Here is a 21659-nt window from a genome sequence, read left to right as displayed (position 1 = left end):
TGTTTACGCTGATTTAAATATCACTGCTGGAATTTACCCTAAAGAAGTAACTTTAAATAAAGCTGTCAAAGAAAGTTTTAACAACAACAAATATTAGTGCACATGACTTCAATATTTTTTATTTACTTGCCTACATACATATATTTCTAAAAAATGACAAGTCCAATATTAGATTTGGAGGTTTCCATTTCACAAGGTGAACTCATAACTTAAATTTACGACAAATGGTACGATTTTTCGTTTCCAATTATTAATTTTCCCTTCCTTGACGAAGGGCGTTCCATTGGCCCCTTCATACTTAGACGTAAAATGAACGAAATTTCTGTATTACCGTTAAGTTGTTCAGTCAAGGCTTTCGTTACCATAAATTAGTTCGGCGTTTTACTAAATTCTTCCATGAATATATAAAGATTTAATGCTGACGTTAGGTTGTACTTGACGTAACTTAATCAAAATGGGATTTCACATCCTAGTTTTTCGGTAATGTAATAAATAAAGCTCGAAAGTTTAAACAGAATCCTTGTAGTCTGGAAAAATATTTGAATAAACTTATCCGTAAAGATTATCGTCATCGTATCATAGTTAAATCTTTGAATTATATTTCTACTGGCTCTAATATTGACTCTCCTTTAATAAATTAAGTACCATTCTGTATAGGAATCAGGCAATGGATGGCACATCATTGATCTTAAATTGGTCTGTTACGATTAAATTGTATTCAACACATCTTGAAAACAACCAAAAAGTTATTTAAATTCGCCCTGAAGCATATGTCACACACACACACACACACACACACACACACACACACACACACACACACACACACACACACACACACACACACACACACACACACACACACACACATATATATATCAGCTATATATATATATATATATATATATTGACTGTTTATATAGTGGAAAAGTGTGGGAAATTTTTCCAACCATTTTTCCATAGTGTATTTCAACTAAATATATATCTTAAAAGGCAAAGTTTACATACAACTACTTTGATGTTTTTTTCTGGAAGGTATATAAATACTTAGGTAATGCAATAAAATCTCCTGCGTGTTATTCCCGTGTGCCCAACCTTATACACAGTTTGCCTGATTCTTAAACTTAGTACTTATATATTTTAAAAATATGTGTAAGATACACTAAGTCTTGTTATCAACCGTTCAGAAAACAGAATTTTTATATATGGTGTAATTTTGAGGACTTCGTCCTCTATAATTTATTTCCTACCAAAGCATTTCATACGAAAGTCGAGGACGGCACCCATTTTTTTTTTATGTTTTCGGGATTTTTCTTGAAAATTCAAGACAATAAGTTAAAATTTCAAGATAATGAATTGAAAATTCAAGATAATAACTTGAAAATTCAAGATAATTAGTTGAAAATTCAAGATAATTTCTTGAAAATTTAAGATAAAATGTTGAAAATTCAAGATAATAAATTGAAAATTCACGTTTCTTGAAGAACACAGCTTCAAAGTAATCTTAGATAACATTGGGTCTGGACTAAATATACAGGTTAAAGTGTACATGTACAAAATACAGCACAGTTGTATTTCGACGCCTTATATTTGTTCATGAAGACAATAATCGCAGGATAAATATGTTGATTCTCATTTATGACTACCAATACTCACAATACCATACACCTGTTACTAGATATCATTGAGATGGAATCCATCTCTGGTACATCAGGCATGCACAACACATTAGATTTGTCACTCAAAACTCAATACAGTCCAGACACAAATCAGTTATGCAAAAATAATTAATTTGACCCTGACGTCAAAGCTCAAGATCAAAGATGAAAGGTTACCAAAATGGTACGTAAGATATTTTCCTGAACTGATATACCTCCATAAAAGTTAGTCAGGCCATGAGTCTGTCATGCAAAAAGCATAAAATTTACCTTGAGGTCAAAGTTCAAGGTCATATGACAACAACCATGATAAAGGACACATCGTCTTGAAATGATATACCCTCATGCCAAATATCAAAAGCTTACGCCAAACGACAAAAAAGTAACAGCCACGACACAATTTGTTACGGACATACTGACGGACCGACTGATCACTATAGAGAGTCCGCCACTTTTTATTGCAGGGACTAAATTACGGTCTTTGCACATGTTTTCGACCGGCATGTTAAATCGATCATGGATAAAAAAAACCATGCATGTACAGCTCATGCTGAATTACTTAAAAAAATACCGAAATGCAGCAGAATCTATCCAAGTATTTTTACCTTAATTTACTTGTTCCTTTTTTGTAAGTAAATCTGTGATCCATAAAAGTGCATGTCTTAGTGATTTATATTATCATAAGACACAAGGAAGGGGGTCTCCTAGAAAAAAAATGTGCCCCCTCTAAAGCTGATAAAGAAAAGAAAGTATCCCTCTCCAGCCCTTCTGGAAAAAATGACACACCCATTTTTTATTATTCGAACTACATGAAAATAACTCTTCTTGTTAAAATATCATTTATTTATTGGACAATATTTTAATAAAACGTTTCCATGTCCCTGCTCCCTGAAAGAATTTTGACACAAGTCATCATCATAGTTGAAGTTCTGATTTACATTACATATTACACATCAATAAAAGAACATAGTTATTGTAAAAGATGCCCAGCGACAACAGCTTATGACACACTACCAATAAACCAAACCACAAAAAGCAAGATAACAAAAACAAATATCTTTTATCAATTCATATTTTAATAATTGTCAAACGTAACAGACCGTCTCAATTCATTACATATTTAAATTAGTTATTTAAGCAAACAAATTCAAAAGGGCTTAGTGCAGGCGGTGTTGCCATATATATGAATGAAGTGGATATGAACTTTCGATGTACATTTCATTTGAATATTGTCAAAAGTGATTGTGCTACTATCAACAATTTTTATTTTATACCCATATTTATTTTACTTTAAGGAGTTTTTTTTAATACAAATTGGTGTAATATTTAAAGCAGACGACAATATTTTAATGTGTGGACGAAATATACTGTGGCCGAGATAACTACGGACGAAGTGACTATGGCCGAGATGGTAGTATGACCGAAACGACTTGTATCGACAAATACTTTATATTATAACACTTTTAAATCTACACTTAGTAATCGATGGTAAAAGAAAACTATTGACCAAACTTGACAACAAACGTGATGACTTTTCATGCAGAATTGTCAACTTTCCTTTCATCTGTGGCAACATCCCTTCAGCACCTGCGTATGGAGTGTTCATATCACAACTCATACATTATGCCAGAGCTTGCCGAAATTACGCAGACTTTTTGTATCGCGCTAGAACTCTAACAAATAGGCTTCTGGAACAGGGTTATGTTGCTACAAGAAGTCATCACTACAGAAGTTTTATGGTCGTCATCATGAACTCGTGGATCGTTATGGTGTATCCATCTGCACCATGAAAACTGATTTATTCAACGGGTCATAGTTTTCCTTTCCTCGTTTGTCTACCCCGGACTTGACTTTTTATGAGCAACTCAGCGGGTGTTTCTAGAAAAGCAGAGGACGCTTACCCTACCGGTGCACCTGGTCCATGCTCCCAGTTTTTAGTGGAGTCAAAGTTGCTCATTTGCTTTTGTTACTTTGTATGTATGATTTTAGTTACTTTATGTTCTTTGTTGTGTATGTCTGTTTTCCATGTCTGGTCTTTGTCCCTTGATTACATTCTTTTGATTACCGCTATAAGCTTGGTTCCCTTGATTACTCTTTTAAATCAGGGAACATGAGACTTATCTAAACTTTGTGATTTCTGTCAATCTATATATACTCTTTTAAAAACATTATACTAAATGAATGCATGTTTTCGTCTATAAAACATTTTATATACACAACGGGCAAAAATTGGAACCATATTTGACATTAAAAATTCAAGTAAATAACACTGTCTTTTTTGTAGTTTGTCTTCGTTTCATTTTTTACATAGATCTCGTTTGGCAGTTTGTAAGTATCCATTTGACTGGTTCCCGGAAAGTATTTGTCGTATATTCCTTTGATATTTTTTTCTTAGGAACCAGAAACTTGAAGCGGTTACTTTAACTTTACCGACATATCATGATATCTGTAATATGAATGAATCGTTTAAGACTTTTCAAACGTTGTTACAGCTCTAGAACTAAGTGCACGAAAATGGTCCGAATTCTAAACGTTGCTGAAAAAAACGATGCTGCTAAATCTATTGCTAATGTCATGTCAAGAGGAAGTAGTAGAAAGGTAGTATAAACTATAATTAGAAGAGTTCGCCAATCTCATAACTGATGTCATATTCACTTATTTGCATGTTATAAAGTGTCATATATGATTCTGGGTCATAGTCTGGTCAATGGTAGGTTTTCAGTGTATTTTTTAGATTTTGTTCGGTTGTATATCGTGACCAGGATTATGAATGACATGATCGTTACTCTTGTCTTGTTACTCTCCCTTTTTGATGGTTCGTCATACTCAGTTGTATTCCCTTTGTTTGAATTTGATTGTACATTATCTTGATTGGGAACAAAGAAAGTTATTTTCTGTTGTGATTCAAGTTCCTCCACTCAACCCTTTTTTTTTGGAGGCATGTTTTTTTTTAGCTCACCTTGCCAAAGGCCAGGTGAGCTATTGCCATCACTTGGCGTCTGTTGTCGTCGTCCGTCATCATTGTCTGTTATCTTCGTCCGTCATCGTCATTAACAATTATACAAGACTCTTCTCCTCTGAAACTACTTGACTAATTAGAACCAAACTTGGTATGAATGTTCCATGGGGTATCCTGCATAGAACTGTTGTGGGGATTTTTGATTTGTCTAAAAATATGGCTGCCATTACTAAAAATAGAACATAGGAGTCAGACAGTAGTTTTTCACATATATCTCCTAAACCGTTAGGTTTAACTGAATTATGACTGGGGTAAAAGTATTCAGCATGATGAGATCTATCTCTGGTAAAATTTTGGTTTTAATCAGTTAAGCCATGTTGGAGTTATTGCCCTTTTTCAAGGATTTTTGCTATTTTTAATGTTGTTTCTTTCAAAAATCTTTTCCTCTGACACTACTTGACATATTGAAACCAAACTTAGTATGAATGTTTTTTGGGTATACTGCATAGAACTGATGTGGGGATTTTTGATTCGTCGAAAAAACATGGCCACCATTACTAAAAATAAAACATAGTGGTTAGACAGTAGTTTTTCACATATATCTCCTAAACCATTAGGTTTAGCTGAATTCTGACACAAGTAAAAGTGTTCAGCATGATGAGATCTATCTCTGGTCAAATTTTGGTTTTAATCTGTTAAGCCATGTTGGAGTTATTGCCCTTTTTCAACGATTTTTGCTATTTTTAATGTTATTTCTTTAAAAAATCTTCTTCTCTGACACTACTTGACCAATTAAAACCAAACTGGTATGAATGTTCCTTTGGGTATACTGCACAGAACTGATGTGGGGATTTTTTATTTGTTGAAAAACGTGGCCGCCATTACTGAAAATAGAACGTAGGGGTCAGACAGTAGTTTTTCACATATATCTCCAAAACGGTCAGGTTTATCCAAATTCTTTCAATAGCTGAAATGATCCATATTATTAGGACTACCAAAAGTCTTCAGACTCCTTGTAAGAGTTATTGTCCTTGAAAGGGGAAAAATGACTTTTTTTCTTTAATAGTTTTCAGTCAATATCTTGAAAACTATGATAGATTAAAAGAAACTTTCAGTTGTTGGAAAGAACTTGTGATAGTCCTACCAAAGACTTCTTGAGTCAAAATTGTTGGACAACTTCTTGTTTAATTTATTGCCTTTGAAAGGCAAAATTCAACAAGGTGAGCGATTCAGGCTCCTGGGAGCCTTTTGTTTAGAAACGGAAGCATGATTTTTTGGACATGACAAACACAGAATTTCAGTAATCTTTGTTTAATCCAAAAGTTATTCCCATTTACATTACTCTTAGTTATAAATAGATATTGAATTTGATTCATGTTTGTTTGTTGGAGTTTAACGTCCGAGCAGCAATATTTCAGCTATATTCAAACAATGAACATGAAATGAGAAAAAAGGATGGGTCACAAGGATAATAGGGTCGACAAATTTTGATTGCCACTGGAAAAAGGGGGGATGGGTAAGGTCGGGCAATTTAGCCTCCTGTGGCGGAGCGCAAAGGTTCCTACTCCTGGAGAATACCACAGCAGGGTTCTTTAACGTGCGAGGAAAGTGGCATCTTTCCCAACACTGTGCACCACTATGGTTTGCGGTCAGGTTTTCCGTATTATAGCCTGACAACCCCAGCATGTAACACGCCAGGGGTACCCCATTCCACCACCTGGGGCACACATCCCAGTTGCTCTGTGGGCAGAGCGCCTAACCCCTGGCTAGGTTTCTGAGCACTATTTAGTCGCCTTATACGACAAGCTTAGCGCTGCTGCAGGCCTATTCTTTTAACACCCAGGCCTGCACAGGGCAAATTGAAGCTCTGATGCCGGGAATCGAACCCGGGCCGTCTGGGAATTTGATTCAAGGCAATGTGCAAGTCAAGATTGGATGTTTTTGAAATTATTCATACACAAAATCGTATGAAATTATGGCATGAATGGGTTCAGGATAAGAAGTATGAATTTAGACTTTAAACAGGGACTAGTTTCCGATTTGGCAATGTTAGAACATCGTAAGAGCATTTCAATAAGCAACCAGTTAAATCAAAACAAATAAAAATGGCGTTAAAAGTAACACACAAAAATGGTTGCACGTAACAAGCGATTGATGTGGCATTTCAGATAATGAGGCATCCAAGAATCGCATGGCAGCACTGAAAGGGTGGCATTGGAAGAATAAATGTGTTAGTTCCATGATTCGGTGTCCCAGAGCTATCCCTTCCCCTTCAACATACATGTAAGATTTGTATTTCTGTCACAGTTCTGTAGAATTCAGTCTTCAGCCACACATTATTGTCGATACCTTACTTTTGAAAATGTTTATTTTCAAATAATTATATTGGATAAGAGCTCAGTAAATAACATAGTGGTTTAACCTGTTTCTGGTGCAACCAATTTTTAGTGCAATTAATTTACAAATATGGACATTTCTGTAAGAAGAACTGGGGCTTGCACAAGTGGATCATAAGTCATCAAGGTCAGGTCAAGAGGTGTTTACTAACATTATCTAATCAGCTCAAATTCTATTTCTTTTTATAAGTTTGCCATTGTGATTTACTGTATTCCCTAAAAATCCTGTTATGCATTCAAAATTAGATTCATATTTTAATAATGATTTTCAACCTACAATAAAACAAACAGAACTAATTAATGGTCTGCTGGGTGGCATTCCTCACAAAATCAGATGACAATTAATGGTCTGCTAGGTGACCTTCCTCACAAAATCAGATGACAATTCATAGTCTGCTAGATGGCATTCCTCACAAAATCAGATGACAATTAAATAGTCTGCTACGTGGCATTCCTCACAAAATCAGATGACAATTAATGGTCTGCTACGTGGCATTCCTCACAAAATCAGATGACAATTAATGGTCTGCTAGGTGGCATTCCTCACAAAATCAGATGACAATTGATGGTCTGCTAGGTGGCATTCCTCACAAAATCAGATGACAATTAATGGTCTGCTGGGTGACCTTCCTCACAAAATCAGATGACAATTAATGGTCTGCTAGGTGGCATTCCTCACAAATCAGATGACAATTAATGGTCTGCTAGGTGGCATTCCTCACAAAATCAGATGACAATTAATGATCTGCTAGGTGGCATTCCTCACAAAATCAGATGACAATTAATGGTCTGCTAGGTGGCATTCCTCACAAAATCAGATGACAATTAATGGTCTGCTAGGTGACCTTCCTCACAAAATCAGATGACAATTAATGGTCTGCTAGGTGGCATTCCTTAAAAATCAGATGACAATTAATGGTCTGCTAGGTGGCATTCCTCACAAAATCAGATGACAATTAATGGTCTGCTAGGTGGCATTCCTCACAAAATCAGATGACAATTAATGGTCTGCTACGTGGCATTCCTCACAAAATCAGATGACAATTAATGGTCTGCTAGGTGGCATTCCTCACAAAATCAGATGACAATTAATGGTCTGCTAGGTGGCATTCCTCACAAAATCAGATGACAATTAATGGTCTGCTACGTGGCATTCCTCACAAAATCAGATGACAATTAATGGTCTGCTAGGTGGCATTCCTCACAAAATCAGATGACAATCAAATGCATGCTTGACAAAGAACTTTACCTATGCACTGGAAAAACAATGGAATTTTCTTTTTTGACTGCCTGTAGGCTAACATTTTCCTGATGCAGTTGGTATAGTTAGATTTGCTTTTTACCCTTTGACCTTAAGGACGCTCTTTTGTGGAAATGCAAGTCACCTGATAGCAATTCTTTTTCCCGGTTGGCTAAATACTGATAACTTAGTGGAGTTCATAAAAACTGTATAGAAAATTTGAAATTGTGTTTGAAAAAACTATATTGAAAATTTGAAATTGTGTGCCATGTGTTATTTTCTTGAAAGAAATTAAGGATTTATAAATATTTTCTATAACTTCCTGAAGAAATGTAGAAACTTAGAAGTAAAATTTTAATGCGTCGGCTATCTTTTTTTTTATAGATAGTACCTGTTTATTACTGGGTTTAAGAATCTGCAGACCCTATTTGCCGAAAATGAAAATAACATTAAATTTTACTTTAAAAATCCTCACTGACCTGTCGATCTATGTTACCATCAAAGTATTTAAGGAACACTTTATGGCGAAACCATTTGGTTCTTGGTTCAAAATGAAATTCGCCATTCATCGCAGGTGTGACAAACAATTTCGTAGAATGGCATCTGCTTGCATGATAATTATTGTGAAGGTGGACAATACAAAAGAATCAAGCACAGTGTAAACCTAAAAGAAATGACAGGTGAAGTGCTAAAAAATCTGGACAATGATCTGAGAACCTAAAAAAGCCTTAAAATTGTTGTGTATGAAGCAGAAATCACTGTACACATCACAGGCACTTGTTTCTATCTATGTGATGAAACAATCAAAATGGGGCAACTGTCAATGGCCATGGATATTCGACCCTTTTTTGATAGTGTTTCCTCACATAGATAGAAACATTCACCAATGAGGGCAATCCAGGAATTTGGATAAGATTGATGACAAATACATGTGTATCATATTAAAACATCTTTAAAATCATGTTTTATCAGTCATGGGATCTTTGCTGTTGATAAAGCATTGTTTCCATAGCGAAACTGTTAATCAAAAGGACCCTTATTCCTTTTACTGTTAATTCAAACCTTGCATTACCTGTTTAATACAATGTACTTGGTCCTGAGACCATTTATATAAATTGAATCTACAGTAACACCTTGCAAACACATGTTATTTATGAAAAAACAGCTGTATAAAGACAAATTAAAAGGGAGTACATTTAAACATAGGAGAATGTGTTGTCTGCGGCTTGCACAGGACTCTAGACCTGTCACTATTGGCTGTGTTTTCTAACAAGGAGCTGCTCTACTTATATGAACTTGTTCATGTATGTCACACAGCTCTTGATAGAAAACCGGGTAAATAATGACATGCCCCAGTGAGACTGTTTCAGGAAAATATGGGTGGTGGGATTATACCCAAGTTGGGAATTGTTTTTGCCTACATGCGGGCCAGGTCTTGTACTCTATTGAGATCATTTTGTAATCGTGTATCTGTCATATATTAAACCACAATAACATAATTAATAACTTCCCATTCTGAAAATTTTGCTTTAATGTAAATGGAAACACATGAACTTTGCATTAGGTTATTCAGGCTTCTTTTACTTTGGAATAAGTTTTTCAGACTGTTTACTTTGTTTGTAGGTTATTCAGGCTTTTTTTTACTTTGGAATAAGTTTTTCAGACTGTTTACTTTGTATGTAGGTTATTCAGGCTTCTTTTACTTTGAATAAGTTTTTCAGACTGTTTACTTTGTTTGTAGGTTATTCAGGCTTCTTTTACTTTGGAATAAGTTTTTCAGACTGTTTACTTTGTATGTAGGTTATTCAGGCTTCTTTTACTTTGGAATAAGTTTTTCAGACTGTTTACTTTGTTTGTAGGTTATTCAGGCTTCTTTTACTTTGGAATAAGTTTTTCAGACTGTTTACTTTGTATGTAGGTTATTCAGGCTTCTTTTACTTTGGAATAAGTTTTTCAGACTGTTTACTTTGTATGTAGGTTATTCAGGGTCTTGCTTTAGATTTTTCAGGCTGCCTTGACACTGCTATAGGTTATTCAGGTTCCTTTGACTTTGCATTTCGCTATTAGGCTCTTTTTACTTTGCAGCGTGAAGGTTTTTCCAGATTCAACAAAATTTATGAGTTTGATTTCAATATCTTAAATATGAACAACTGTACTATGACAATGACAAGTGTATCAGGCCATCTTCTTGGAATGGATTTTATTGGACAGTATCGAAAATGGTAAGGCCACTAGAGAATTTAATATTCTTAGAAAAGTATTACCTTTAGAACATTTTAAAAGATATACATTTAGTAATACATGTACAAAAAATATATTACCGGTATATTGTATTTGATAAATGTAATTTACTACACCATACTTCAATTTCCCAAATGTTTTTTTTTTCAATTGCATTACATCTACACGTACTAGTATTGAAGTAGTGTTGCAATTAATGTTGCTGTTTATCTAAATTTCGGAATTAATTGGTTCTTGATATAAGAAGAGTAAATTATGTATAATTAATTTAGAGGCTGCATCAATAAAAGTTTTTTTTTCAAATTTTGTTTTTAAAATGTTGATTAAAACAGTATTTCATTTGAAGGTATAGTTGTAGTCCTGCTGCATTGTTTGATGTTCCTGTAGAAAAATACTGCCCTGAAAATATGACTGATATTAAAGTAAGTTGACCTGTATTTCCTTTCACACTGTTTGCTTTGATGTTTATAAGGAATAAAAAAAAAGTTTTTTAGGTTCTCATATTTTACTTGATGAATTCTTATCAATTTTTTTATCCCATGATTTTCCTACCAGATATTATATGATTACAGAGGACACTTGAGCGTGAAGTTCGGGGCTGTCAACATTTAATTATATGGACTGATTGTGATAGAGAAGGAGAAAATATAGGATACGAAGTCATTCAAGTTTGTAAAGCAGGTACAATGGATTGGTTACTTTATCAGAAGAATGATTTCAACAGGCATAAAGTGATTAAGTCTGTATAAATAGAACTCTTTTTAATTAGAATATTTTAGCTTTGTAAGAAAAAGATATAGCCTTGATAAATTTGAATGGACATATAATTAAAGTGTCTGATATTTAACTGTAATTTAATTTCAGATGTAACACGCTTTCTGATTGGACAACACATTTTGTCCATCATCTCATAGACCAAATTTTGTCATGTGACTGTTATGTCATCAACCTTATTTGCTGATTTATTTCTCAAATTTGTTTGATACCAAGATTAAATTATAAGGAATGACTGTTATATTTTTTCTGTCTATTTGAAATAAACTCAATGCCCATGGTGCACACTAGTAGTACATTGACTAACTGTACAGGCAATGGTATTATCTAACTTTATTTGAATTGTAACAAGCTTTCTGATTGGTTGGTTCGCTTTGAGCAAACCAGGTTATTTTGAATATCTGGCTTGGTACTATGACATCATAAATGTTGATTGGTCCACACTCCACTATTCAAATATTTCCAAACAAAATAACGTTTTAATTATGAGGGATTAATTAATATTTTTGGATCATCATACGTTGGAAATTAAATTATTAGGAATGTTTCAAATTTCTGAACAGGTTATACTCAATAACCTGGTTAGGGTCAGTTTACACTTTTAATAAACCACACAGTTTAAAATCTGTAACTGCCACAAACCAGGTTGTTTTGTACTACATGTTAAAAATAAGATACATTCCTTAATTATAATTTTTGTGTGCTTTGATTTTTTTGCAGTTAAACCAAATATTCAGATTCACAGAGCCAGGTTTTCAGAGATTACTCCTCCGTATGTATCAATTGAAATATCTGTAGAGGTGACAATAAAGCTAAATTGCATATAATCGTAGACCTTTATTCAATTACATGTCTAATGACATAATGTATAAAAGTTTCCAAATTCCAAATTGAGTGACTACTCCTTATTAGGGTTATTGCCCTTGAAAGCCCTAAAATCACAATTTTAGTGGTTTTTTTTGTAACACATTTTGTACTTAAAAACTAAAATGAGTACTTATTGGAGACATATTAGTAAAGTGGACGTGTGATACAAGTTGGCTATTACTGTAGTTGTATTTCATGCAGATTATAGTTGTTGAAAACTGGTATTATAGACTTTATGCAAGGTGCCCTGTAGATTAATATCTGGCTATAGATATAAAAAAAAAAATAGGCAGACCCAAGGTCTATAACATATTTTTGGCAGTCTTATATATCATAGTAGGGGAATTAATACAGTATAAAACCTTACACAACTGTTCATTGAATCAAGTTCTTATGTCCATGTTTACATCTGGTTGTCATAGTTGATATATTATCTTACAGAGCTATACAGAGAGCGTGTCAGAATCTAATACCCCCTGATAAAAATGTTAGTGATGCAGTTGATGTCAGACAAGAACTAGATTTGAGGATAGGCATGTTGTCTTATTATTGATTTCTTGTGTCTACCCTTCAAAGTAAGGAGATGTGTTGTTTAATTGTACTTTTTTCTTTTTGTTAACATTTTTGTTCATTTTGTAAAAAAGTGGCAACTGCCTTAACATTTTTACCTACTGTAAGTAAAAAGGCCAATACTATGCATTTTTTTGGTTAACAGTTTATTGATTCTTGTTTTTGCTAGGACCTGTTGTACTTATAGTAAGTAATCATACAAACAATTTTATTTTTATAGGTGCAGCATTTACAAGATTTCAGACTCTGAGATTACAAAAGATTTTTCCTAATGTATTAGCTGATCAGTTGATAAGTTATGGTAGTTGTCAGTTTCCAACTATGGGCTTTGTTGTAGAGAGATACAAGCAGGTTCAAGCTTTCATACCGGAACCATTTTGGAAGTTGAAAGGTAAGTGGATAGTAGTGTTTTAAATAGTTATAGTCAAATCAATACTTCAGTTTCAAATCATAGGAATGTCTACAAAGGTGTTCTTTATTTTAATATAATGAAGCATTCAGTATTCATATTTTGAATAAATAATTTTCATAGAATCCATACAATAGTAAATCTAATGTCAGATTTGCTGATAACCCTCTATGAAAAAGTGGCAGATGTCCCTTTGTGGTCAGTCTGTCCATCTGTCCATATGTGTGTCTGTCCATAGCAAGTTGTGCCCAGTCTGTAGCATTTGATATCGGGCTTTAGGGTAGATCAGCTCAAGACAAAGTATGAATTCCATTGTTGGTAACATATGACCTTGAACTTACCACAGTGGGGCCAACAGATATGGATTCCATCTCTGTGATACCTAGTTTTGTAACTTATGTAAGTTGATTTTCTTAGTACAGTACGATTTCTATCCATTGTAGTGTCACATACACATGAAGATGGGAATGTTGACTTTACCTGGAAAAGGTTTGTTTCTGATATCAAGATATTTCAATATTTTAAAACAAATTTCATGATATTTATATGTTAAGTGAAATAATATCATATAAAAGATACTATTTAATGACACTACATTGTAACTCATGTCATGTTCATGTTGTGTACAATGCAGTAATATTCTATTACAAACATCTGAGAAAGTTAGGATTTTATAGCAAAGCTTCATCCATCATTAACCTGGAGATAACTGTATTGAATTATGAAGATATGGAGGTGTAAATTGTACATTGGATGGTTGTAAATTGTACATTGGATGGTTGTAAATTGGGTTTACTGTGGTGATGTTCAAGGGCTGTCAATAAACAGATATTTGCTTCCTTCAAATTAAGATCTTCAATAATTATCTCCATTCTGATGCATTTGTCAAATATATCATTGAAAATAACAATTACAAAAATAACTCTGTCTGTGTGTGAAAGTTAATCATGTAGTTCCACTTTAGAACAAATGTTGCATTAGAATGGTAAATTGACCCTATCCTGTAAATCAGGTAAAATATTGCCATTTGAAAAAAAAAAAATTTTCATTACTAAATAGATAGGAGTGATTTTATGGAATGTTCCTTCTGTAAAAAAATTGATAATTCACATGTGAAATAAATTCTGTAATTTTACTCTCAGACTTTCTCATGCCACAACACCACACTTATATCAGTCCCCCAATGTCAATACGTATGTTAGTAAGTCATTTGTTTATTATAGTGACATGTGTTACACATTAAATAAAAAAGTAAGAATTAATCAGGAGATGAAACACCCGGCCTATTGGACCTATAAGTCACATCAAAATAATGAACTGAGAGAATCAAGAGAAGTAGACCAAAGAACAAAGAGAAATTTCTTTGAATAAATGAACTGTTTGCGTTTCAAATAATAATATTATGTAGAAAATAGCAATGAATTATCAAGAAATTCTATATAATAAATTGGATAATCAATTGGTTATCGTGAATAACCAAAATATAATTACTTTTGCCAAAAATTCTTGAAGATTAAATCTTGCATGGAAAAATTTCTGTGCACTTGTTAATCTGTGCAGTTTGGCACTCTTGATCTTATTTTGGATTATTCATTTTTTCCATTTAATTATCTTATTATTATTAATGATACATATTGGCCATTTCATTACCATTTTTTTCAGAAATCGTCTCTTCGACCATTTGACATGTTTAGTGTTGTATGAGCACTGCATAGAGGTAATCAATTTAAAATGAACATGACAAGTATTTAAAGTTTTCTAAATGGTCATCTGCCTTACAGAAATATTATCTGTAACACATTTAGTGCTGTATGAACACTACCAAAAAGTAAAGTTACTTATGATTTTAAAGATTTTTTTTGATGTTTTAATGAAGATATTGTCTTTTTATAGATGCATTAAAACTAATAAAATGAATTCAAAACATTTTATAAGTCATTCTGATATTGCAACAGCTAAAAGTTAATGTGATTTTGATGTAGTTAAAGAAACAATTTAATTGTATTACTGTTGAAAGTGGAATTATTTATGCGCTGAACTAATTTAGTTTTATTGCTCTTTACTAAAGGGTATAAAAACTGTTTATGTGAAAACTGTTTCTCATACAGTGACATATCTTATTTTTTTAAAAAATAAGAAAACAAATTATTACTGGTGATGGCAGTGACACTTAATGATAGCTGTAACATGGTTAATTCTTCATGTCTCTATATATATTAGACACCAATAGCTACAGTCACTGATGTCAAGTCTAAAACCAAGAGTAAATGGAGACCTGTAGCTTTAGATACTGTGGTAGGTACACTGTTATGCTTATGATATTTTATAATTTTCTGTTATATCAATCTAAAAGGGGCTTATCTTCTCTAATTGTTCATCCAAGAGCAACTTTGGTTGCATTGCTCTCAATAAGTTTAAGGCACTGATATCATATATAACGAGAATAAACATGGTGAATATGACAAAGATACAACAACCCTACCTGGATGAAAATGTGAGCCCAAGGCCACTCATTGGTCTTCAATGAACGGCAAGGAAACCCTCACACCGCAGGGCAGGCTGCAGCTGGCCTCAAAACAGCATTGTACACAGGTACAGTGAAAGAGTTGTCCCTATATACTCAAGTAACATAAAAATAAAACAAAGGTGAAAATGAAACAAGACATACAGAGGCCAGAAATTCCTGACTTGGGACAGGTGCAAGAAATATGGCTTGGTTAAAGTATTTTGGCATGATCATAACCCTCCCCATACTATGTGTAATATGTTATTATTAACCTTTTCAGTATTTGATTTTTTTCTTTAAAAAAAAATAAAAAAATAAAATATTTAATTTTCAATAAGGTAATCACAGATTCTAAAGTTTTATTTAGGATTTATATTATTGGAAAGCATTTGTTAAAGATATTTAAATGTCTTACTTCATAAATGGGTTGAAATAATAGTCCTGAACATCATTGACAGTGAAATACAGTACATGTGTACTATTAGATATATACATCATGTAATCTGATTTACTTGTACATTATATTTCAGGAATTAGAAAAATTGGCATCAAGAAAGCTTAGAATTAATGCCAAAGAAACCATGAAAATAGCAGAAAAGTTGTATACTCAAGGATACATCAGTTACCCTAGGACTGAGACTAATATATTCCCTAAAGAGTTAAATATAGTAGGATTGGTGGAAGAACAAACTAGGGACAGTAATTGGGGAGGTTAGTACTCAATGATATATTACTTTCTTATCTGTTGACCACCTCTTATACTGAAAACTAGGGACAATAACTGGGAAGCTTGGTACTCAATAATATATTACTTCTGATCTATTGGCCACCTCTTATACTATAAACTAGGGACAATAACTGGGGAGGTTGGTACTCAGTCATATATTACTTCCTGGACCATTGACCATCTCTTATACTGTAAACTAGGGACAATAACTGGGAAATTTGGTACTCAGTCATATATTACTTCCTGATCTATTGACCACCTCTTATACTGTAAACTAGGGACAAAAACTGGAGAGGTTGGTACTCAGTCATATATTAGTTCCTGGACCATTGACCATCTCTTATACCGTAAACTAGGGACAATAATTGGGAAATTTGGTACTCAGTCATATATTACTTCCTGATCTATTGACCACCTCTTATACTGTAAACTAGGGACAATAACTGGAGAGGTTGGTACTCAGTCATATATTAGTTCCTGGACCATTGACCATCTCTTATACTGTAAACTAGGGACAATAACTGGGAAATTTGGTACTCAGTCATATATTACTTCCTGATCTGTTGACCACCTCTTATACTGTAAACTAGGGACAATAACTGGGGTGGTTGTTACTCTATCATATATTACTTCCTGGTCTTTTGACCATCTCCCATTCTATGAACTAGGGACAGTAAATGGGGAAGTTGATACTCAATCATATATTTCTCCCTGGACTTTTGACCATCTCTTGTACTATAAACTAGAGATAATAACTGGGGAGGTTGGTACTCAATCATGTATTACACATCAAGATTCCAGAAGTTTGTGGAGTTTAATTATTATTTATTGTAGAGCTTTTTTTTTGAGGCATAAGTATTTACAAAACAAAAAAAATTGTAAGTTTATTTATTTGACAAATTGCAGATGTTCAAATTTGCATGAAATATAGGACAAAGAATGTTTAGGGGTAGGGGCAGACTGGGACAATTTGTACTAACAAATTTTTTTAAAGTTCTTTCCTTTCTTCTAGGTTACAACATCATTTTCCTTTTTGACATATTAGTTTACAACAATTTTGGTTTTTGCTGTTCAAAAGCAATATATTTTAATGATGTTTTTCTTAATATTATGTCTTTATATGGTTGTTTTAGGATTTGCTCGAAGAGTTCTTGAGGAAGGACCTAATCCCAGAAATGGAAACAAAACTGACCAGGCTCATCCTCCCATTCATCCTACAAAATATACTGACAACTTACAGGTACCAAACAGGGCTTCAATGATTGCAGATATTTTCCGTTGATTTACCAAAACAAATCATTTACAACCAGAAGTTATATTGAGAAAAGTAGATCTTCTCATCAAGTGGTTTGTCAGATATGCTTTATAAATTCTGACTCATTCTCAAGTTCATGTCAGTAATAGTATGAAAACAAACATGAAATCAAATATGAAAATTTAGAGAGGATATTTTAAAATCTCATTTTATGGAATATGTGTGGTCACCCAAATTTAATTGGGCTGTTGGAAAACACCTATAAAAGATGCTCTTTAATTGCCAATAATTCTTGACACTAAAATATTCCAATTAAGAATGTAATACATTTTGCTGGAAATTTCTCTATGTCCTAATATTTTTGTCATTTGACTTTGGATGTGTTATATTGAAATGTTTATAAAATATATAACAAACATGTCAAAAGGAAAATACATGTTCTTCTTTAGGGAAATGAACAAAGGGTGTATGAGTTTATTGTTCGTCATTTCTTAGCCTGTGTCTCTAAAGATGCTCAGGGATTTGAGACCACTGTGGATATAGAAGTTGCTGAAGAAAAGGTTTGTTGAATAAAATCCAGAATAGGTTTTCATAGCAAAATAGAGGATTTAAAACATACCATAGCTGGATATGCTTTAGGTTAAGTTAATTTCATAGCCTTTATGTGGACAGTTACACAATGTAGAATTCAGTCATATCATAAAAGATTATACTTAACTCTTACTTGCATAAAAATTCAATAACACTTCTATCAGGTTGTTAAGTTTTTTGTTGCAACTGTTACATGAAACTAGCTTTGATGTGTACCTATACCTAGATCATCACAATGACCCTGTAGAATGATGATCACTTTTTGTTCCCCGCAACAAGTTTTCTGAGTTTTCCACACTTTTTAGCTCACCAGGCCAAAGGCCATGTGAGCTATTGCCATCATTTGGCGTCCATCGTCGTCTCCATCGTTGTCATCGTTAACAATTATACAAAACTCTTTTTCTCTGAAACTACTTTACTGATTAGAACCAAACTTGGTATAAATGTTCCTTGGGGTATCCTGCATAGAACAGATGTGGGGATTTTTGATTTGTTGAAAAACATTGCCGCCATTACTAAAAATAGAACATAGGGGTCAGACAGTAGTTTTTCACATATATCTCCAAAACCGTTTCGTTTAGCCAAATTCTGACTGGGGTAAACATGTTCAGCATGAAGAGGTCATTCTGTGGTCAAATTTTCATTTTAATCTGTTCAGCCATGTTGGAGTTATTTCAACGATTTTTGCTATTTTTAATGTTATTTCTTTCAAAAATCTTCTTCTCTGACACTACTGGACCAATTGAAACCAAACTTTGTATGAATATTTCTTTGGGTATCTTGTATAGAACTGTTGTGGGGATTTTTGATTCGTCGAAAAACATGGCTGCCATTACTAAAAATAGAACATAGGGGTCAGACAGTAGTTTTTCACATATATGTCCAAAACTGTTAGGTTTAACTAAATTCTGACATGGGTAAAAGTGTTCAGCATGATAAGATCTGTCTGTTGTCAAATTTTGGTTTTAATCTGTTGAGCCATGTTGGAGTTTTTGCCCTTTTTCAATGATTTTTGCTATTTTTAATGTTATTTCTTTCAAAAATCATCTCCTCTGACAGTATTTGATCAGTTGGAACCAAACTTAGTGTGTACTGCATAGAACTGATGTGGGGATTTTTGATCAGTCAAAAAACATGGCAGCCATTACTAAGAATAGAACATACAGTGTAGGGGTCAGACAGTAGTTTTCGCATATATCTCTAAAGCCGTTAGGTTTAGCCAAATTCTTTCAATAGCTGAAATGATCCTTATTATTAGGACTATAAAAGTCTTCAGGGATAGAAGTTGTCAGATGAGGTCTCACTAACCACTTCTAAAGTTTCTATTACTTTACATGTTAAACAAGTAATTTTCAATGTTTCACTGTGAATTCCCAGGACAAATGACACCTGGAAGTTGCATACCATTGCAAAGCTTGGAAAAGAAGGCTTTCAAAATCATTATTCTAATGGTACAATGACCATAGAAATTCTTCACAAAATTTACTGGAATGAAAAATACTGAAAATCAACATTTTTACCTTTTCTGCTAACTGGCAGCATGGAGGCAAATCACTCACACATGTAAACAATATTCATACACTTTTGTAGTAAGTTACAAAAATGATTTTAAAGTACACATTCTCAGCTTTATTTTAACTACTTTTGATCAAATACACACAAATAATGCATTTACAATCCATATTTCTAGGTTCAGTGTGTTTATGGTACTACATAGGGGGTGGCCATTTCACCCGGAAGTGGTTAGTGAGACCTTACTCCTTGTAAGAGTTATTGCCCTTGAAAGGGGAAGAATGACTTTTTTCAGTCAATATCTTGGAAACAGTGATAGATTAAAAGAAACTTTCAATTGTTGAAATGATCCTTATGATAAGCCCTACCAAAGACTTCTTGAGTCAAAATTGTTGGGCAACTTCTTGTTAAATATATTGCCTTTGAAAGGCAAATTTCAACCAGGTGGGCGATTCAGCCTGCTGGGACCCTCTTGTTTTGTAATGCTTTTACCAAATAAGTTTGTTTTTGGTATTTGGCCTTACTATGAAGAGTTACAGATTAAGTTTGACTTTGGGTACGGTTGATTTTTACGAAAGTTATGGCCCTGGGACTTTTTTCAAAATTTCAGTGAATTTACAGTTTTCTGCACTTTTTTGTAATGCTTTTACAAATTGATTTTATCTTTTGTATGTAGTCTTACTATGAGAATGTACAGATTAATTTTGACTTTGGTTTCGGTTCATTGATTTTTACAAATGTTACGGCCCTTGGACTTAGAAAATTTCAGTGAATTTACAGTTTTCCACACTTTTTTGTAATGCTTTTACAAATTGATTTTATCTTTTGTATATAGTCTTACTATGAGAAGTTACAGATTAAGTTTGACTGGTTACAGTTGAATGATTTTTACAGAAGTTATGGCCCCTGGACTTAAGAAATTTCTTTGAATTAACAGTTTTCCACTCTTTTTTTGTAATGCTTTTACCAATTGATTTTATATTTTGTATGTAGTCTTACAATGAGAAGTTACAGATTAACTTTGACTTTGGTTTTGGTTGAAACACTAATGTGTTATAACCAGCCATGGTAGAGAAATGATACATTGTGTGATTGTTAACTATCAATTGTGTTGTGTTCCCATTAATGCCAAAATCTGTAAGACAGGTCTGGAGAAAATCATGTTCATTTCATACCTGCACAATATATTTTCCATAGGCAATCTACCCTACATCAAATTGTTGAAAAAAAAGTCCTCTTCGTAACTCCACAGCTTTTTATGCGACTGCAAAAACATTTTTCAGTCGTATAATTGTATCACCCTGTCATTGTCTGTGGCTTCCTTTAACTTTAGTTTATTAATGAAAACATAAGTAAAGCTTAACCAGTCTTTTTGAAATTTTAACACATTACTATTAGCGACATGGTGGAGGGCCCTATAGTTTTTGGAAAATTAGGTGTTATCATTAGACTTGATGTAAAAATCTTATTGTTGATCTGATCTTAATGATTGGATGTCAATCTGTTCCTTTTGAAATTTTGTTTTAAAAAATTTTACAGGGTAGGTTTATCTTTAACTGTTTTGTAGTTAAAAAGGTACAAACTTAGGCTAGAGTCTAAAAAATGGACTTTTTTATTTTTGGTCCGAGTTTGAAATTTTTAATTTTGTGCTTTATTGTGTCCAAACCAGTTGTGTCCATAATGAACTGTAAGTCCCTATACTAAGGTATGTCAAAAACTAATATTGTGTCCACACCAGGCCCCAACTGTTCAACTACTGTCATCTTGTTTTATTGACCTTTTTATTGATTGATTATTAGTTGTGGGACTTATAATCTTGACATTGTTTTTTAAACATATTTTGTTTAGTTTTCAGCATCAGGTCTGATGATTACAGCCAAAAACTACCTGGAAGTATACACATATGAAAGATGGAATGCTAAGGTATTTATAATACCACCTCAAAGTGGCCAGG

General features: G+C 33.3%; 1 protein-coding gene across 2 annotated transcripts in view; it reads left to right on the top strand.

Annotated features, from left to right (window-relative positions):
• The first annotated feature begins 4039 nt into the window (after positions 1 to 4039).
• Positions 4040 to 21659, top strand: part of LOC148618427 (DNA topoisomerase 3-alpha-like) — a 32830-nt gene continuing 15210 nt past the window's right edge. For both annotated transcript variants that reach the window (XM_088577331.1, XM_088577330.1), the window contains exons 1-14: positions 4040 to 4256; positions 10339 to 10475; positions 10841 to 10916; positions 11067 to 11175; positions 11989 to 12040; positions 12577 to 12668; positions 12926 to 13096; positions 13558 to 13603; positions 14777 to 14831; positions 15335 to 15409; positions 16151 to 16331; positions 17481 to 17587; positions 18052 to 18162; positions 21554 to 21628. In XM_088577331.1, coding sequence (XP_088433457.1) covers positions 4116 to 4256; positions 10339 to 10475; positions 10841 to 10916; positions 11067 to 11175; positions 11989 to 12040; positions 12577 to 12668; positions 12926 to 13096; positions 13558 to 13603; positions 14777 to 14831; positions 15335 to 15409; positions 16151 to 16331; positions 17481 to 17587; positions 18052 to 18162; positions 21554 to 21628 — 1428 coding nt within the window. In that variant the 5' untranslated portion in view covers positions 4040 to 4115. The remainder of the gene's footprint in view (positions 4257 to 10338; positions 10476 to 10840; positions 10917 to 11066; positions 11176 to 11988; positions 12041 to 12576; positions 12669 to 12925; positions 13097 to 13557; positions 13604 to 14776; positions 14832 to 15334; positions 15410 to 16150; positions 16332 to 17480; positions 17588 to 18051; positions 18163 to 21553; positions 21629 to 21659) is intronic.

Source organism: Perna viridis, chromosome 4 (assembly GCF_037379345.1).
Source record: "Perna viridis isolate PV_CMFRI_1.1 ecotype Kerala chromosome 4, ASM3737934v1, whole genome shotgun sequence".
Lineage (NCBI taxonomy): Eukaryota > Metazoa > Mollusca > Bivalvia > Mytilida > Mytilidae > Perna > Perna viridis.
Note: the sequence above shows the minus strand (reverse complement) of the source record. Positions and strands in the feature narration are given on the sequence as shown.